The sequence below is a fragment of the Scatophagus argus genome, chromosome 4, assembly GCF_020382885.2.
Source record: "Scatophagus argus isolate fScaArg1 chromosome 4, fScaArg1.pri, whole genome shotgun sequence".
Taxonomy (NCBI): Eukaryota; Metazoa; Chordata; class Actinopteri; family Scatophagidae; genus Scatophagus; species Scatophagus argus.
In genome coordinates, this window is record NC_058496.1 from 11,511,891 (window position 1) to 11,532,956 (window position 21,066).

At 43.3% G+C, this 21,066-nt stretch overlaps 1 protein-coding gene across 2 annotated transcripts in view; it reads right to left on the reverse strand.

Moving 5' to 3' along the window:
• ptch1 (patched 1) overlaps positions 1-21,066 on the reverse strand; it is a 50,025-nt gene that overhangs the window by 15,659 nt on the left and 13,300 nt on the right. For both annotated transcript variants that reach the window (XM_046387712.1, XM_046387711.1), the window contains exons 3-16: positions 16,384-16,573; positions 15,918-15,987; positions 15,680-15,771; positions 13,764-13,962; positions 13,491-13,612; positions 10,839-10,986; positions 9,248-9,379; positions 8,906-9,061; positions 8,368-8,466; positions 7,209-7,334; positions 4,166-4,284; positions 2,912-3,593; positions 2,191-2,500; positions 623-765 (exon numbers count right to left, since the gene is read on the reverse strand). In XM_046387712.1, the coding sequence (XP_046243668.1) occupies positions 623-765; positions 2,191-2,500; positions 2,912-3,593; positions 4,166-4,284; positions 7,209-7,334; positions 8,368-8,466; positions 8,906-9,061; positions 9,248-9,379; positions 10,839-10,986; positions 13,491-13,612; positions 13,764-13,962; positions 15,680-15,771; positions 15,918-15,987; positions 16,384-16,573 (2,588 nt within the window). The remainder of the gene's footprint in view (positions 1-622; positions 766-2,190; positions 2,501-2,911; positions 3,594-4,165; positions 4,285-7,208; positions 7,335-8,367; positions 8,467-8,905; positions 9,062-9,247; positions 9,380-10,838; positions 10,987-13,490; positions 13,613-13,763; positions 13,963-15,679; positions 15,772-15,917; positions 15,988-16,383; positions 16,574-21,066) is intronic.

The window sequence follows — 21,066 nt, forward strand, 5'->3', positions numbered from 1 at the left end:
CTTCATTTTGACTATTCTGTTTATTCTTAACCACAGAGCTTCAGAATCCAGGCTGATTATTTATGGGCCCATTGGGGTCTGGAGGAGTTTTATTTTAGCCTTCCACTTTTCATAATACGCACTAAGTCTGCACAAAGCGTCATACTAAAAGGCCCAATATGCTTGATGCTAAGAGGAAACATCTCACTGTCAAAGCTTTGCATGCACGCACATATCACACACACACACACAAGATTGGACAAATGGTTTAAACAAAGAGTTAATAGATTTTTCAGAGGCAGGCTGCAGCCTCAGTGAAAGCTTTAAATTCCTGGGCTTGGTAAAGTCATCACAGAAAGAAGATGAAGACAGACATAGTGAGGAGAAAAAAGACGAACAGAGTGAGGCAGTTTTAAGCCCGGTGTGGCTCTTCCAGTCCCAATCACACATGATCAATTCATGCACATACAACAGGACAAAAGAGCTTTGGTACCGGTGTTGATATCTCTCAAGTCTGTCCTCAGATTGCAGTCTGAGTAATAAATTTAGCATTAAAATACAGTGTGTGCAGAAAGATATCATATCTTAACTTTTAATCTATTTTGATGGGAACAACTGGCCCAAGTTTAAATCCTTAAGATACCTGGTTGACGTTTATAGGCTTGTCCCTGCGTCCCGTCTGCACCAATAGCTTGTAAGCCAGCACCCCATCGTCAGAGCCGTTCCTGTAGTTGTTGTGGGTGATGCGTCCAGCCTCCCAGTCCTTGTCAAATGCCTGCTGGAGACCTGCAGAAAACCACAACAAGACAGATTGGTTAGATGTGGATGTTTGAAAAGGTTACATGCTCCGTTATCTTCATACTTCCTTTCCAACACATCAACAAAGCCCAGTTCACAAGAAAACACAGCACATAACAAGCCCAGGATAACACAACACTGAAACCTAACCCTAACCCTATAATAAGCATGATTGGTTTAATATGATAACTTGGTTCCATTTTCAACCACCAAGCGAGACTTCAAAAGCCTTAAATCTGCTGCTTTTGATTCAAAGCCATCATTAGGGAATATATCAGTAACATGTGTCTCCTTTTCTATACTCCTCTCTAATCCATATGTGTATCACTCCCCTCCTCTCGGCTCTCCCCCAAGGCCCATGCTGTGGTCTGTCTGTGGGAGATGTTGTTTTGGGTCTCGTTCCTTGGCCTGTCTGGCTCCAATTTGTCCCACCATTGCAGTGAGCAATATCAGACACAGTTCTCTCTCTCTCTCTCTCTCTCACCCACACACTCTCTGTGTGGTTCCCAGCCGGCTCACACACAGACTCACACAATGTGTTTTATCCCTAGGGGAAAGTCAGCGAGTGCGCTTCCTCATGGAAAATGGACCAATTTTTGGATTGGCTTGACATGTGGAAGATAATATTCCTTTTCAGTAGCAGATTTCTTTAGTGCTATCAGTATTCAAGCAGCAAACCATCCAACAATAAATCATGTTATCATACAATATTAATGTAAGATATCATTTGCATTATTTGTTATCACTTAGTTTTCCTTTCTACAGATTATGTAAGTATGTATATGTTTTCTTATTTGGGGTAGGTTGCGTGTAAACCCTATGTAGGTGTAAGAATATGCATGTGTGTTTTTATATCTGGACATTTATATTCATTTGCATTGATTATAGTGCCTTAGATTTAAAATGTGTGCTTTTTATGGCTCTGTCAAATTCCTGTTACACTTTGTCACCAGTCCTATTTCATTACTTTTATTCGTTGGGAAACTGTGGAATTTATGTCTACATCTTTTTTTGGTTCAAATAACAATAAAAATTTGATCACAAAACAAAATTAATTTAAGCTCCCATTAAATTAAAGATGTGGTGTAGTGCTCGTTAAATGCCAAATACTGAACTTTTACAAGCAATAAATTAAAAGAAGACAAAAACTTGCAGTACTGCCAGCATCAGGTGCAACTATCTCTACTGCCATAGGTTCTGATATACTATATGCTGCCTAATGCCAAGTATACAGCTAAGCAAGACATAAGTGATTTTAATCAAGTCACTGTACATTTTACAATTTGACTTTTGAACACCTGCCTGGCATCATGTTTCCTTCAGATTCATGTCAAAACCCAGAGAAAACTGTTCATAAGGACGTAAATCGCAGACAATCTTGATATTGATATATCTCAGTATTAATAATGTTACCTTGCAGCCAATCCCTCAAGTAGTGAAGCCACATGCGGGGAAGCTGTCCATTGTCCTCCTTCAACACGTAGCGAACAGTGTGGAACCTCTGGTGAAGCTGGTGCAGCAGAAGCTGGTTCTGGGGGTATTCGGCACGCTGTGTCACCACATACATGTTGTAGAAGGAGAAGAACTTAAACTGGGCCCCGATAAAGTCGTACTCGCTGGTCTCTCTGGGCACGATGTCCGTCAGCTCCAGGCCATCCCTCACCTGGGTAGTCCCGTATAAACTGACTCCCAGCAGGCAGAGGAAGAGCACAATAACAACCACCTGAAAGCCGAAGATTCAGCTTCATCAGTTTATTCACTGCTATGATATCCAAAAATAAGACAATAAAATGAGTTGTAATAAAGAATTTTACTTTATGTCATTAAGCAATAAGGGGAATGCATGAATCCATCTGGTAAAGCAAAGAATATCTGGGAGGCTTTGAGACTACAGGCCACCCACTAGACTGAAGTCAGACTGTGTGCGAGTGTGTGCGCGTGTGCGTGTGTGTGATCTTGTATGTGACTCAGATAGATAGATTTCCTCCAACTGTTCAGTTCGGTGACTAACCCTCCCATTCAAATTATCACCATGGTGAGTCAGTACAAACACACTTAGCTCACACAGAAGCTTTTCCCCTTCTTTCTCTGACTCTGTTTTCCACAAACACCCACACAGAGAAGTTGAACTCACCTTGGTGGTGGGCTGCAGAAGGAAAGGTGCGTAGTGCCTCTCAGCAAAAGAGGCTAGGGTCCAGCGGGAGCAAGGAGGCTCGAGGCAGCGCAGGCCCAGCGAACCTTCTCCAATCTGGGACAAAAGGTCCCGTGTGGAGCTGTTGTTCTCCGGGCTCTGGGCAGTCGATGAGGCTGCATCACTCTGTGGAACTGAACTAGCGTTTGAAGCTGGGCCAGCAGCAGGAGGTGCAGGATGAGGATGGGAGAAAGGGGCAGAACCTCGTGATCCCCCATGACCTCGGCTACTGCTGTTGTTGTTGTTGAGATTGCCACGATTGCTGCTGCTGCTCCTGCTGCCGCTGGTGTTGCTGCTGTAATAGTCGTTGTTAGGGTTGCTCCTAGCTGGAGCCGTGTTGATAGGCTGCACAGAGATCTGGGATCTGGGCTCAGCTGTGGTGTAGAAGGCCTGAGTCCGGGGGTCATACTCTGTCCTGAGCTGCACTGTGGACTGCATGGTGATTTGCGTCTGCTGGGCAAAGCCATGGCTGCTATAGGAGGGAGGGGGGCTGCTGTAGCTTGGGGGTGGCGTTCGATACGAAGGAGGAGGGGTGCGATAGGATGGAGGAGGGCTGTAGCGACTCCCGTCTGCCCCATCCAGGTACGTATGAGGCTCGATCTGGATCACACGATTGGCACATGGGCTGAAGAGATAAAGACGATGGAAAAATGTCAGAACATGGACTGCTGCAGACACATCATTAAATCTTGTTAAACTATTGGCCTCTAAAATCGAATGTTTCAACATTACGGTATTCTAGCAAAGCATCTGCATTAAATCTGTTAAAAATAACCCTTTCTTATTGTGAATTCTTTCTCTCTTCCAGCAACATGCAATAGACCCAGCAAGGGAATTTATTTGTGTGTGTGTGTGTGTGTGTGTGTGTGTGCATGCGCACAAATTTACAATCACTGTGCCAACAAACATGCCCAGGCTGGTTGAGTTTTATAAAGACTGCCACACATAAACAGACAATCAAACTAGCAAGCAGCCAGACAGAAACAGACAACTTAAGCAGTAATTAGGTTTCGACTAAGGAGGATTAAGGTGAAGATATCTTGAGATAACTGCGCCTTGAAGTTACAGAATGTCAGATCAGAGATCAGAGGAACACATAAAAGGAAGACCTAATGGAAAGTAGTGCAATAACCTCCATCTGAAATGAGAGAACTTCTGTGTGTGTGTGTGTGTGTGTGTCTGTACGCAAACACACACCTGTAGAAGCAGCAGAAAATGTCGAAGCGTCGATCTTCTCGTCGGTAGAGGTCCATGCTGAGGATGGCGGGGAAGATGAGCAGCACCATTGCAAAGTTAAACACAACCACCACTGCAGCCTGAAAGAAAAACACAGAAAACACTACGAGATTAAAATCCAGTGAAAACAAAAAATTAATAGTTTTTTTTTCCATGCGAGAATGTAATTAAAGGTAAAGAAAGGTATTTGTCATTAAATATTCCTGCATCTCAATGAATGCACAAGTTCCAAACTGCAAAATAACTGTGATCCAAGGCCTCAAAGAATTACAAAAACACTGGGAAGTCCTACATCTACCTTACAATAACATAATCTGGCGTCAAGGAAAAATTGACTTTCAACACATTATTAGTACCTTTTAAGACAGAAAACACTGAGTGTGCAGAGAAAATCGAGGCATCTGTGTGTGTGTGTGTGTGTGTAATAGAAGCCAGTACAGCGTTGTGTTTAAGTATTTGAAGGTGGTGCACTACAGCAGAGGGTGGGGGTTGGGGTGCAGTTGGGGCCCTGCCCAGAGTACAATCTGGATTTTGCTTAGTTGCCAGACCACTACACACACACACACACATTTACTCACATTCACAACCAAACACACATACACACACACACAATACCGTGTGTGCCAGACCACCCAAGGAGCTGGAGGCCCGCGGGGCCTGAGGTGATGAGCAAGCGCTGCGGCTGTACAGACAAACACACACCTCTTACACACTCACAAAAAAAGTGCACATGCACACACGAATCTGCTGTGAGTTTAAAAAACTGCACAGCCTCCTACTTAAACCACACCTTAACACCAACCACACACACACACACACACACACACACACACACACACGTCCTCAGCCCCCTTCATTCCTCAGCTCACTACTCAGCCAACAAGAGAGACATAATGTGAGAAATAGAGGAGAAACCTCTGTAAGTAGAGTAGAACAATTAATTCTCAGCTGACCCACTAACATCCAGACAGATACAGTATGACTCCACTCACACACATAGTGACCACTAGCTGACCCCAGAATGGGGAGATTTATCATCACATCTGTCTTCCATGCATGAATGTGTGTGTTCCTGTGTGTGTGTTTTCGCGTTGTTATCTGGACAAGATTCACATTTTTTAAGAAAGCGAATGAGAGACCCAACAGAGTGACGAGAGAGGGAGAGAGAGGCGTGAATTCACGGAGGAGTCGTCCACAGGAAGTTTTTAATGCTGATAAAGAGACACACGCACTTACTGACACACATCTCTGCATGCATGAGTACCGGCGATTGTGATTGTGATTCGTGTTTAATTGTGTTTGTGTGTGTGTTCCATAAAGAAGATGGGTATCAGCACGATTGTCTGCCTCACTGCAAGTCAGCCCTCCACTAGTCACAAAACCACAAACTAAAGTATGCGTACTATGTGTGTGTGTGTGCGTGGGTCTGTGTGTGCGTGTGTGTGTTGTGCATGTGTGCGTGCCTGTCTCTAAGCGCACGTGCATGTGTGTGTGTATAAAACGCGGCTGCATGGATTAGACCCATGGGGTAAATGGATCATGTTTGACAGACTCGCTGTACTAAAGCCATCTATCCACACATGCTAATATTGTACTGTGTGATATTGCCTCACTGTGTGTGCGTGATTGTGTGTGTGCATGTATGTGTGTGTGTTAGAGAGTGATTAAGAAAGGGGGGTGAGCGAGAGCGAGAGAGAGAGAGAGAGAGAGAGAGAGAGAGAGAGAGAGTTCACCATTTTGCTCATCTACAGTAGTGAATACTGTGCTCCCAGGACAATCGGTCACTTATCTTACTGCAAATAATTGCATACGTGTATTAATCAGCAGCAGTCTTTGTATCTTGCATTGTCACAACACGAGGTGATGTCTAATGTATTTATTCTGTTTGTTTGTTTGACTGATATGTTTCAGGAATCGATTTAGCATTTAAGCTGAACGTAGATGACAAACGTCATAAGCTTCCAATGTTTTCCCCAGAATCTGAAATAAGAAAACATGATTCACTTCAAGTCATGATTTAGTGAGATTTTGCTTCATATCTCAGAGGTGGTAACTCAGAAGGGACAAATGCTCTTTGCCCCCCAGAGTGCAAAACACATCTAGCAATGGTAGATGATATTCCTTTCCTAACACACCTTACTGGTCCAGGGATCAGACAACCAAATATACCTATTTTGTACCTATACCAATTTTCTTTCTGTTGCAGAGATGAATGACAAGGCTGCATCACACCACACCTTGTGCACTGAGACAAGGGACAAAACAAAATGTAACAGGAGAAAAAGGCATAACACAGTTTAAGAAAACCTGTTTATGTTCAATTTTTGTATGTATGCTCTGTTTTCTTCCTCTATCCTTCTATTTCTTAGACTGCTGCAAAGACTTAATACAGGAGTCACCACAGGTTTAATATAATATTGTCTTCTCTGTGCAGTGTGTATCACTGTGACTGGGCGAGCGGTTGTATGAATTAACTATTCAGTGAGTCATTTTGTCAGACTGACAGATGTGTCTTTCTGTCCCACTTTTCACTGTTCTGGTGACGTCTATAATTACTGACAGATGTTAGAGAAGTCATAGCTCCCCTCTGGATCCCTGCACCTTAACACACACACACACACGCACGCACACACACTTCCCACACAAATACTACAACTCTCCACACTCACACATACACACGAGCATGGAAATACGCAACTACACATGTGTGCGTGCACACATACACAAGCACGCACACGATGATTCAGTTACATGGACCTTAGTAACAGTCTGGACAGACATGGGGCCACCACTAAACAGCCTCAAAGAGAGAGGGTTGGATGGATTTAAAAAGCACACACACACTCCTTCTCTCTCTCCCTCAGTTTGATGAATGAAAGCAATAAAACAACCTTCTGGAAATCTGGAGCCAATGAGGACTGGAACAAGGCTATTAGTGAGAGAAAGGCCGCACACGACTGAACACACACACACATACACACTCACACACACACTGTGGGCATACCTGTAGAGAAAAGGCTCTGAGTGCCGGGATGGGGATGAGGGCTGCCATGAAGAATGCTGTGACGTTACTGATGGAGGTGAGAGCCACGCTGGCCCCTGTTCTCTTCAGACACTCGCCCGTACGGTCCTGACAGCGATAGAGGCACATGAAATGAAAAGCAATTAAAATCAACTCCTTTGATCAGATTTTAGCCTAAGGCAAATGTGTAATACTTAAGCTCATGTACAATTATCATAATAGCGATATGACTGACAGTGATTGCAGCGTTTCTGGAAGCCCTGGAGTGCTCTTAGATAATCCACCTGGGCCTGTCTACTTGTGTTTGAAGAACAGCAGTAAACATAGAACGAAAGAACACAATGACATGCTGCGCCTCAAAACAAATGCACTTTGAGTGCTGATTTTGTTGTACTATTTCTTTTGGCAAATACACATAAACAGAGCAGTTATAAACACATGCACACAGATCCAGGTTGGCCTGGCGGCAACTGTGTGAAGATTTGAGGACGTGCAGGACCACACAGGGAGTGTGTTTGAAGACATGTGCATCTCTATGAGCCTCTGTGTGTGTGTGTGTGTGTATGTGTGTGTCAGACAGGAGAGATCAGGTTCAGCTCTGTTTAGTTTTCATCTCAGCCTCACAAAGGAAGCTGGGGGATGAGGGAGGGATAGAGACAAGGGCTAGAAGGAAAGGGAAGCAGAGGAAAACAAAAACAAGCAAATACATGCCTGTGTTTTCCCCCTGCGGAGGTGAAACTTTATCACACGCGTTTCTGTAGAACTCAGTGTGTATTTAGTCCACTGACTTAATATTCACTTATACTGCATGCAGCAGGCTGAAAAGATTGTGAAGCTCAGCTTGGTCAAATAAATCACTTTGTAATTAACTTCTGATGGAAAGCAAAGGCTCTGACAAATGTAAAGTATAGTGATAAGACAAAACTGACTTTAGCATCATCTAATACAGATTGTAATGGTTGCCGATCTGTTTTTGGAAAGGAACATCTTTAATATGGAGCATTGCTTAGATAAGAGTGTGTGGCACATGGGCTGTTTGATGCTACATCACAGGCACAGACAGGCTTTCACGCATTCCTCTATGGAGGAGATAAGACAGCAGAGGGGCAGGCACAGGGTGAGTGCGGGATGTTTGCCTCACCTCGAACGGGATCCTCTTGTTCTGTCCAGTCTCACTGAAGGCATGAGCGAGGAGGAAGACATCATCGACTCCGACGCCCAGAGCCAAGAAGGGCAGCACCTGTCGCACACACACACAGTAAAGTGTACAACGTGTCCAACCTTTGTAAGGTGTACAGCGTGTCCAATGTTTGTATTGATTTCTCTCTCACGGTTTAGCTCTTCTGTGTCTGTAACATCAACAATCAAACCCTGGTAAGATTCCTACGCCTTTTGACTTGGTCTTTGATCAGATAGTTTCTGATTTCAATTGTGCAAATTTTATTTTGGCAGACTTCTTGTACAGGTGGTTGTGTTTACACATTTAAGAAATACATGTTTGTACTCCTTAACATAAGTTCCTCCACAACATTCAGGTCTCAGATCTTTGAAAGAAATGTGATCATGTCTGACAGAGATTGCTCATTGGCTGATTTTTAATGTCTTTTTTGAATCAGTAGATTTTGGCCGTGACCAACTAGCAGAGCAAAGTGGCTCTCCTGGAGGTGTTTGTGACTTACCTGTGTGGTGGCGGCATTGAAGGAGATGCCCAGGAGAGAGCAGAGGCCGAGGCCAGCCGCCACAGACAGTGTCACCAGCAGGACACCTGCCAGCCCCACTGCCCCCTGAGACTTGGCACAGTCCCACCGCAGCATGGTCAGACACGCATAGGCCAGCTAAAAAAAAGCCAACAGGTGATCCACTTATCTTTCTGCTGCACGTGTAAGTCAATCATTAAGTATCAGCGTCTATAACCATATCCTGATTCTGCTCAAAGCTGTTCACAAAATGAATTTCTCAATTATGAAGTAAAATTTTTGCTCAAAAAGTGTTGTTGTCTTTTTCTCTGGTTCTGTTCTCACCATCAGCAGGTATCCACTGGCTACCCGGATGACACTGATGTCAGAGAAAGATTTGAGAATGTCTTCCAGAGTGGTGGTGGTGAAAGACAAGACCTTCTGAGACGAATTTGCCGCAACACTCTGCAGCACCGCCTAACAACAGAACAAACAAACAGAAACAGGTAGACAGAAAGAGGCAGAGAGAGAAAGGGAAGTAACATTAAAAATTGCGAAAAAAAAAAAAATATTTCTAAAGATGTAAAAAGTCTTTAAACAAACTTCTCCAGCAATGAAAAAAGCTGAATGATAATAAAACAATAATAAAATATGTCCCACAAAAATGTGAAATTTGAAGGAATTACTGTCTTACAATGATCTACAGCTCTCTTTTCCTTCCTACAAATTTTATTCTTGAACTGAATCAGTGCAGGTGTCTTCAGTCTACAGGCTAATATAATTTTCCCCACCAGGTTCCTCCCCTCATGTAACAGCGCAAAATGTGCACCAATTTCCAGTTTACAAATGACGTGCAAAGCTGTCTGATATCCCAGTAGAATAAGTTACACCTTAAATGACAGCCAAACGTTTTAGCCTGTCTGATGAGTAACATGTAATATGCAAACTTGGCACTATGTTCAGAATAAATACATCTGTGTGTGTTGGTAAGAAAGGCAAATTACAGCCCTGAATAGTAAGCTCTGCCTCTGCTGTAGGAGGCATTTGGGAGAATGTGCAGACAGTACCGTGACGGATCCTCTCCCTCTCTCAGTATCTCAGGGCAGACAGATGGCTTCAGCATTGAACTGCAGTTACTGCTCAGTGGGGAGCAATGCTGGCTGACACACATTAGGAAACACACACTAGATCACACACACACTCGCACCCACGTGTGAACTCGCACATGTGTGAGGCACATACCGACATGCACGCACATACTATTCCTGCAGACACGCCTAATTGTGCATAATATCCTCCACAAACACAAACACACACACACACACTGCAAGACTATTTGGCATGTTTTATTCCATTGATAAAAACACTGCATTCAAATGAACAATCACACCTCTTTTCTATCAGTGATCTCTGGCCTTAAAGATGAATGATATGCACGCGCACACACACACACACACACACACATACAAGGTCACACCATGTCAAAGAGGGGTTGGGGCCCCCAAAACAAAGACCAGATGATGTCACACATGAGCCACCAATGGGGCCACAGCTGGGAAAGCGATTGTGTGTTTGAGTGTGTGTTTGTACATGAGTTAAATACAGAGAGAGAGAGAGAGAGAGAGAGAGAGAGAGAGAGAGAGAGAGAGAGAGAGAGTCAGCGCTCCCTTAATGTATTCCAGACGTGCTCACCCAGTTGCTCTATTGCTCCTCTCTACTGAGCAGTAAGAGGAAAGCTTTAGGCCTTTACCACACACCAACAGTGGTCCTAGTATCTATCGGGGGCCCGGGCTTTTGGATGGGGCCTTTTCATGTTCACCTGTATCCGGCCTGTGATTTACAACGTGGTTGTAGAGGTTTTAAGGTAGATTTTCTCTTCCCTTGCCCCCTTTTGTGGATGTCTCCCTCTCTCATTCCTGAGTGTTTTGGCCCTTACCTCAGCGTATCTCCTCTGCCAGGCTTCCAGTATAGCTGCAGCCTTTTCTTCATTCCAGTTGATGTGGGAAACCTCCTCGTAGCCCCGAAAGTGCTCAAACATCTGCTTGGGAGTCATCAGCTGGAACATGGTCTGTAAGGCCTGGGCACTGGAAAGGAGGGAAGGGGGAGGGTGGCAGAAAAAGGGAGGAAAAAATGGAAAGGATGAAAGAGGGAGAACAAAAAAGGAGGAGGTCAGTGAGGTGCAAGCTTTCACTGAGGGCACAATGCTTACACGAGAAGATGAACAAGGCAAGACTCTCTGGACGGTGCTGATAATGGAGGGTTGAAACTTGAATTTTGAAATGTATAAGACACAACAGCAGTATTTTTTATTTGATTCCAACCACTGATTGGCATGAAAAGCTTTTGGTTATTGGAACTCATTCCACAGACAAGGAGTGCAAACATTGTATGTACCTTGGACATGCTTTGCCCACGCTTGTCAAAATAACAAAGTCTATCAGGAAATTCAGATGAAGATGGAATAATCCCAGAAGCTCATCAAAACAAAAGGCAAGAAGCTCAGATCTTCCTTAATTTCTAAAGCAGGAGATCCCAGAACAGAAGGGCTGCTAATTCAGCTGGTAAAGGAGGGAAGAGGGAGAAGAAAAGAAATACATCTAAACCACAGCGCCTGGAGCACATTGGATTACAGTCATCATAAACAATTGCGTGTGAAGCACACCTGCTGCGTGAGCAAAATGTTGTTCCATCCGATTTGACAACTGAGCCAGGAATACAGACATGAGCCACACAAACACACACACACACACACCGCACAACACAAACATCCACATGTTGGGCCATCTACAATTTTTCCAATGAACTGAATCATTTTCTTTATAAAATGAAAGAAAACAGTGGAAAAAAAAAACGCCTGGAAGAGTTTTCCAGAGGCAAAACTGACACGTTTAAAATGCTTGTTTTTTGAAAATCAATGGTCTAAATCTCAAAGCTATTCAATTCGTGGACCTATAAAAACATAAAAAGCAGAAAAATCTCATTCCAATTTAGTTTCATAAGGTCACAGATCTGCTATCCGTTGAGTAATTGATATGTTGTCCAGCATTCATTCACACATCAGAAACAGAAGTGGCAAATAATGGACCTAGTGTGTGGACTGCAATTATTCATCCTCATGTCTGTCCTCCAGGTTGGTCGCGTATCTTGCAGGTGTCTCAGCGCATTGCTAATATTTCTTGCAATTGCATGATACGGCAACAGAAAGCATCCAAAGAAATATGCAGTTTTAGACAACAGCGACCTTGTTTTCCATCAAGATTTTCCCCTCATGGACGACTTCAGTGCTGAATCAACATGCCTCAAAAATATAGTTCCATGTCTTACCTTCTCTTTATTCCAAATAAAACAAAGCAGATGGATGGCACAAAAGACTAGTATTTCAGAAAATTTATAGACTGGATTTGATAGTGATAAAGAAAGTACCAGATTCCATAATAAAAACATATCTGGTCCTCATCTACAAGATTCCAGTTCATGTTCTGACAGATTTTTAAAAGTGCTGTGATATCTAATGTAATGAGGAATGCACAATCCTGATGCACATATCAGGACGGTTTTAAAGTACTGCAACTAATTAGTCATTTAAAAATGACTCAGAGCTGAGGACCAGCAGTTGGTCAGTCTATGTGATTTCAATTTGTCGAATTTTACAAACTGAAGAAGGAGACATCAGATAGTCATTTACTTTATGAATGTGATCTCTGTAATATGGTGGTAATCATGGTAATGGTGGCAGTTAGTAAACAAGATGCAGAAACTAAATGCCAGCAGTAACAGCCTGATGGACAGAGCAACTAAACCACACAAACACACACACACACACATAGGAAGGCACGCACAGACACCCTAATGACCCAACTTTGCCAGGAAAAAACTCAACCACAAAACAAACAACGCACCCCACTGTACTCTGTGAGCAGTACATGTACAATGTGTGTGTGTGTGTGTGTGTGTGTGTGTGTGTACGTATACAATTGCAATTTCAGATCAAAATAAGTGGCCTATTAGCAAAATGCAGGACAATTTGTACAGCATTACCTGTTAAAGGGACTGTCTTATTGGTTAATAAAATGTGTACTTTTGAAATTCCTGTCTGTAGTTCATGTTTCATAGCTACACAAAAATGTATAATATTGTAATGTGCATAATATAGTGAGTGACTGAATGTAACATGCTCTGTTATGGATGGTGTGCAGCTTATTTCAGACGTAAAACAGTGTAATCTATAAGCTTTGTCCTGGTGCTTGAGCTGGAATTAAGTCCATGTACCCCAAATCGCTGTATATTTGGATAAACTAGCCAGGCAATAGATCACTCTGTGCACATGTGTGTGTGTGTGTGTGTGTGTATGAGTGGGTAGTGTCCAAGCAGAGCAGCCAGTGCTGAGCAGGAACAGCTGGAGCTCTAAGATTTCACTGGAATCTGCTAATGACTGCAAGATTTACAGCACAGAGCGCACACGCACGCATGCATGCGCCGCTTCGGAGAGCATAAAAGAACAAAAAACACACACTCTTTCCAGAATAAGCCCTGCAGTGATCACAGCGGTGTTTATGAGGGTGTCTATGTGTAACTACGGGTATGTTACCTGAGCAGGGGTCCGCTGCCATTCTTGGTGGTCCCTCCTACGATCAGTTCCTCCTGCCAGTGCATGTACTTCCTGGACAGACCATGGCAGCCGCCACTCAGGGCTCGCGCCACGTCAAATGGCTGGCGCAATAAAAGCAATGGACGAGAAAATAACTGTCAGCATTTGGTCTCACCTTTAAGACTTGGTGTTTTACCAAAACGCATTAATGTTGCACATACACACACACACACATATTTGGAGGCACAGGTGTGAGCCCACACGAGTGCTTACCTTAGTTGAGTTCTTATTGGGCGCAGTGAGGGGACAGTCAGGGTCAGCAGGGTTCAGACAAGGCCTATCCATGTAGCCGTGTCCAACGTCTGCCTTTTCCAACATGTCCTCAAAGCTTTCCACGGGAAAGTTTGCCCTTCGCAAGTCCTCGAGGAACTCCTTAGGGTCAAAGTTGGTCCACTGCAGAGGGTCTTTACCTCTGCAAAGTTGAGTAAATATGAATATAGCTTAGAACCTTTGACCATGTGCTGTCGTTCTGTTTCTGGCCATTTATTTTAATTAAACATTCATTTTTACTTTTGGTCTTCCTTCCTGTTGGTATTCAAAGGGTCAAACTCACAAAGTTAGCCAAACTTATTTGAAACAGAAACCAAACGCGAGCCGCAAAATGATCACCTCGGCTGGCCATTGTAAACATCTTTCATAGTTTACAGGTCAATTTCCTGGTTCATCTCTGACCTACAATACTAACGACTGACATTTTGGCTGGGTTTGACCACCAAATAAAATGGTTTAAGTAACCCAGTTTACTGATACCTTGTTTCCAGCTTGCCTGATTGAGCCCTTGTGTTTTTTGTTAGTTACAGTTATTATAATCAGTGGAAATGAAGGTTAAAAACTGTGACTATAGGCTTGAATTTTCCTTGAAGATCAAACAGTATATGCGAGAGCATTATCAAAGGAACTGTTCTATCAGTTTTATCACCGTATGTTGTGCCTTTCTTTTCACAGACATGTACAATTCCTCAGCTAATTAGATTCTAAAGAAAATATTGCTCTCATTTTTTCACCACTGTGTGAATTTCAGGCGTTTTATTTTCTTATCCCTTGTCTGCAAGGCATTTATTTTATCTGACACTACATTTCAAATAATCATAAAGAGAGACAGACAATCAGAGGACACGGTGCGTCCCAGGCTGGGTTGCATTTGTCTGATGTTAGGCTGTAATTACGTTCAGATTTTACCTCACAAAAACATTCATATTTTTGAGAGAACCAAAAGATCTATTTCTTGCTAGGGGACAGAAAACAATAAATGGAAACCAATTCCCTTCGTGCAATGGCACAGTGTTGGATTCCTGCTCCAAACCAGTCCTTGTCTCTCTATGCCTCACACATTCCAATCTCTCTTTCTCTGAATCTCTCTCTCTCTCTCTCCCTCTGTCATTCAGACTACATTGTATGTGCTTAACCAGGCTTGGGTTATTATTCCCAGCCTCCCAACCAGAACATAGTAAAAACCTTATTTACCATCTGAGACTAAGGGGCAACACACACACACACACACACGCTGATACACTTTCACACATTGACCAAACACATGCATTCACTCATGGCAATGGCACACATTATATGCATGCACACACACATGCAGAGGTAAAGGTCCGTTGAGTAGTACTGTAGCAGCAGGCCATTAGCAACAGAAGGGTCAGACAATGGTGTGAGGCCCAGGGCTGGAAAGAAACTATCGCCAGTGATACGCATGCCAGCAACCACTACAATAGAGCCTTCAGAGAGGATGAGTTCAGAACACACACACACATGCACGCACCAATGCAGGCATGCACGCACGCAAGCTCTTGTTCCTCTGCAGTGTCTCTTTGGATGGGTTTGGGCAGCCTCTACTGAAGGTTGAAGGTGTAAAAACAAGATCCAGAGATCCAGATCTCCACCTCCTCACTCTCTCTGTCTGTCTTGAAAGCAATCTGAAAATACTGTTACCATATACACTAATTCCATAACCAGGCACTCATGAGCTCAGTGTTCAAAGTCTTACTGTCCCTAAACATCACCTTCTTAAATGTTTTGCTGAGAAAAGCCCTATGTGTGCCCAGTGAAGTTTTTTTTTCAGCAGCGTTTGGCCGCATGCTTGACAGAGGTTGGTCAATCAAAAAAAGCAATATTCATGTACTTACGGGAGATAGACCATCCCAGACTGGAGCTTGGCTCCCTCCCAGAAACAGTCCAAAGGGGTGATGATGAGGCAGGGATGTAGCTTTTCTATGATCTAATTAGACAAACACATCCTAATCAGACAAACACATTCCCACTCACAGCATGATTTAAACACAATGATTCACACAATGACGAGTTGAATTAGTAGTGATCAATACAGTAAGGTCAAAATAGGAATGCAGATTATTTGTGTCTTACCTGGTCCATAAAATGAGTTTCTGTAACTAGTTCTCCTGATTTGTAGCATAAGTGTTCTAATTTCCACTGTCTGAAAAGGAGAAAAAAAGAGTTTCTGTTTAGGTTTTGTCACAGCTATATAGTACCATCATCCCTTCAGGCTACACCGATCAAAGGATGATAATAAATGATGATAAAATTTTCATCATTGTAAAGTACTGCAAACCAAAACATGAATACAGAATACACAAGTATGTGTAGTTCTGTATATACTGTATACATGGATTTGATGGAACAGACAAAACATCAGACACAGCTGATGAGTGCAATTCAATACAACAACACCAGAAACTACTAAGATTATGACAGTTGACTCTCTTCCAAGATTAAATGATTTATTAATTTGGAAAAAAAAGACTTGATTTGAATTGGCGAAATGCTTAAAAGGAAAGACTAGAACGTGGTCAGACGTGGAATAGTTACCTACCTGTTATAAAGGTAAACATGAACTCTGCTGGCTCGAAGAGCTGACTCCAGGTGCTGCAGGAGCGCCTCCACTGTTAGAACATTGGCTCCTTCCTCCCGCGGCGTCTGGATCATCAGCTGAGGGTTAAACATGGCCTCCTCGCCTATCTTCTGTCGTGTGTACTTCAGTTCCTGGTTCACACGCCCACCAACTGGACAAAGAAGAGAGAATGCGTATTTGAACCTTCAGTGCAAATATCCAAACACACTCTTATTGATCTCAGATGCTTTCGTTTAGGTGTAACCTGATTTTAACTTAGGTTTTTTGTCCACATGCACACAAAAGTTGTGTTTCTGCGGCAAGTATCCACAGACTACCACAGTTTGTAGTAAATAAATTCCACATTCAAAAGTTTGTAACAGATTAGGGATAAAAAGTAAATGGAAAAAAGATGAAAATATGCCCGAAGTCTCTCTAAGTAGCTAAATAAAATCAAGAAAGGATTAAAGTACATGGCTGGCTTTGATTATGTGCTTTAAAAACTAAATGTACTTTCAGTAAACACAATGACAGACAGCAGGATCACACTGCCAACACATCATAATACCATCAAATCCACACAACAAACAAAATTTAACCTTTCTAACCAAACTTTTTAATACAAAGAGAAAATAATGAGTATTATAGTGTATTAATGTACAAACACTGACAGAAAGTGAGACAACCCAAATCCAGATGAACCCCCCACCCCACACACACACGCACACACGCAGCATCATGTACTAAAACATCTGTGGCTCAAGAAGTGATCCTCTGTGAAAAACAGACCCGAAGACATCTCAGCCTGGCCACAACATTATCACACTTGTTCTCAAACAAAAGCACTTTGCTTACAGTGAGCTTGTACTGCTACAACGCCAAACATCCTAACTCCTTTGAATCCAGAGGAGTAACGTCAGTCCAGCAAATCCACATCTCACTAAAACAAGCTCAACGTTTCTGCTCAAATTTGCTAACAAGTCAGCCACGCCAGACCACATTGACTGCATATGAGTATGACAGTACACATGTGTGTGTGTGTGTGTTTGATAAAGAGAAAGAGGCTCTCGTCCAGACTTTGCTCCCAATATCGTGGAGGGGCTAAGCCCTGTGCGTGCGCTCTGAGCTCTCAGCTAGCCCGAGCTACAAAAGCAGCCTTTCAGGCCCTTTAGCTGCCCTGCTCCACCCCAGTGCAGCCAAGGCAAGTCTGGCAAAGTCCCTCTCACAAACACACACGAACAAATGCAGGCAACTGCAGTCATGCAAACACGGGTGACGGCTCAATTTTTCACTGCAATGCAAGATTAATCAAACGAATGACAAAAATTTTAAATCCATATTTAAGTTTTGCGTGTGTGTGCCCACAAGTGCATCCTTTAGTTCGGTGGATCTGTGTCTGATTTATGAGCACAGGATTTGAGCCTTTCCATCGTCAAGAATGAACTTTTGGTGAAACTTGAGTTTATAGTCTTCTTCTTTCACTTTTTCTCTCTCTCTCTCTCTCTCACACACACACACACACACACACACACACACACAAACACACACACACACACAAAAAAAAAAAAAAAACGCAGAGTGAGAAAGCCGACTGTGTGAAAAATCTGTAACATTTTATTATGGCTTAATCCAATTTAAGAATTCCGCTCGATTCGTGCAACAGCAGGCATAGATTGAATATTTTCTGCCCATTGTAATGGCATTAAAGTTGAACATAAGCATGCCTGTTCTGTTGAGCTGGACCACCCAGTCAGACCAATGGAACAGGGAGGGAGGGGGCCATGTCTTGGGGCATTAGGAAAACACACTTGATTTCTTTTTTTCTGGACCCAAACAGCATTCCCATCTGATCCTGTCTGAAGGCATGTTTATAATACTCATCATTAATAGCAGGCCCGGACTAACCAGAGCGACATGCTTTCCACTGCTGGGCCAGCTACACAGCTACGTTCCACCAGTCTTCCCTGCAAAAAGCACGCATGGAACTGATTTAGACCCAGCGCACGCTGACAGTGGCGCACTAACAAGTCTACCTCTATGGTACACTCAGCGCTCGGAGGAAAAGCTAGCCTGGGGCTCGGTTGAAGTACACGACCACGGGGGAACACAGGTATCGAAAAAGAGGCACATCCATTTTCAGTTTTTACATGCGCAAAGAGATGAGGAAAGGTCCGAGGGAAAAAAAACTTGGGAGGGATGAGCTTAAAAAGAACTCACTGTCTGTTTTGAACGCATTCCAAGTTGTGGACTGCCACCCAAAGACTTTGAGTTTACAGCAAGCAGCGGGGAATGGGACAAGTCGAAGGAATGTACTCTCTCTCTACAGGAAACAGCACATCACGGCCTCGGGCTTAGAGAATTCCACACTTCACAAGGTTACAGCGTTTTGGGGTCAACACTCACACAGCCTCAGGGTGAAATTAACACCCCAGCTGGACCAAGAAAATGTGTGCATGTGTGTTTGAGCGCACTGGCGGACGTGCAAGCATGCGCGTGTGAGTGTGTGTGTACACACAGCTGTGTTTCTTCAATGACACATATTCCCATATTCCTTCTCCTCAGAAAACTAGTCGACCCCGGCATGTGTTGATATCTTGGAGGTGTCCCGCTCCAGGCTCAGCTGCTGTGACTTAAAACAAAGTGTCACTGACTTTCAAATGCGTCCCATACCAGCTCAAGTTTTCCAAAAACGTCCTTTCTATTCTGTATTTGATTCTTTCTTTCATCCTCCTCTTGTCTTTCAACAAATTTATTTTGACCATTAATAATTGTTTTAGTTTTTCCATTTAGACACTGCTCATTTGATGTCAACACAGAACCAGAGGAAGACCTCAACAGCCAAAACCCGCCCCAAATATTAAGATTACAGTGACATGCAGATAAATCCTGACTTTCGGAGAGTTGTAACAAGGAAATGTTTGGCATTTTTGTATGATAAATTGCTTGGGAGCTGAGAACTTAATTGGTTGATGACTGGTTAATTGCTGAAGTTATTCCTGCCGGTTTTCTTTGTCTTTGGTGATAATCAAGACAACAAGCAATCCAAACATGTCACCTTGGTATCTGCCAACTTGTGGGCATTTACCATTCTGACACTTTCAGCAGGTTAATCGTCGCAGCCCTGAATCAATTATTAGGCCAATCATGTCAGCGCTGCCCTCGACCATCCGAGGAGTTCGTGTGTACTGCGACCTGTGCATGTGGGTGTTGTGTCTGTATATGTGTGGTACCATGCTCGTAAGCATGCTTGGAGAATAATAAAAAAAAATCTTTAAAACTACACTAGTTCTCAAAAATAGACCCACACAGGATGAAATGAGAAGAGATGAGAACTCACTGTGTCACTGTATTGGAGCGCTCAGTGCGGGTATTCAGTGTGTTGCATAACATTAACCCCTGGTCCCCGCTATTCTCCAAGTAGGGGAATGGGAGGGTGGTGGGGACGAAAAGAGAGAAAGTGGGTTTCTAAGGAACTGACATCACCCCCCTTCCTCCTTTCAGTTCTGAGCTCCCCCTCCTCTTTATACTCTCATTTTCTCTCTCTTTGCTCTATTCAGCTCTACTCCGTGATTGGCCAGATCATGATGGCAATCAGCCCGGCCCCTCTGTCAAAGCCATCCCACCCCCACCCCTTTACCCTCGCCAGCTTTCTCTGCTTTCCATGCAAGACACAACAGCATGGCCCCACCCCCTGCACATCTCTTACGCCCGACAACGGAAGCATCCTGCACTTTCAAGGAAAACATGCACCACCAGCAGCAGCAAACAACTCCTACAACTCTCAAGTAGGATGCTGGTGTTAAGAACACACACATAGACAATTTGCTCACACACTATGAACAAATACACCACCTCCCAAAAACACTAACATCATAGCGCATTTGTAACCGAACGTATTCGTAAATATATTTATTAATAATGAAATAATGCTTCCAACCTTAAAGCAGATCTAGAATCAGTTTCACCACCACTAACAGGGGTCTTGTGCTATATATGATCTTACTATAAAATCCTAAAGGGATCATTTATATGTGCATGAATACATGAATATACTGTACTAAGTACATGTGGCTAAACACATCTTTGTGTGTGTGTATGAGTGTGTGCGCGTGCTTGCATGTGTGTGCAGAGAAAGGATTAGCTGGATTAAGCACCCTCTCAGCAGGGACCTCCTGTAGCGAGGAGGAAGCCCCCCAAAACAAGGTCGTCTCTCTGCCACCAAGTCTACGGCGACCTCCCATACCCTGAGGGCCCTATACTGTGAGAAGAATGGAGAGGAATACATAGAACACCTACTTGATAATGTGGTCTGGAAAACATTCCCAAAAAATACAAAAACAGCCAGAAAGCTTCAAGGAAAAGTACACGACTCCAGGACTTTGATACAGATGTTCTGAATGAGGGATGCATTTATCATGTGCTAAAGACAAGATGTTTCTCAAATGTATTCAACAGGAATGGATGACAGAGATGTCACGTCACCAAAAATCTCAATATACAAGACCATCTCAATATACAAGACAAGCGGAAACAAAGGAACAATCACATGCTGATTTTCAAGTTACTGAGCACTGAAAAACAACATGCATTTGCCTTTTTCTAAGCCCAAGTGGCCTGCAGATCTTGGTTCCTGCAAGTGGTCTTTCAGGTACGGATTACCACAGC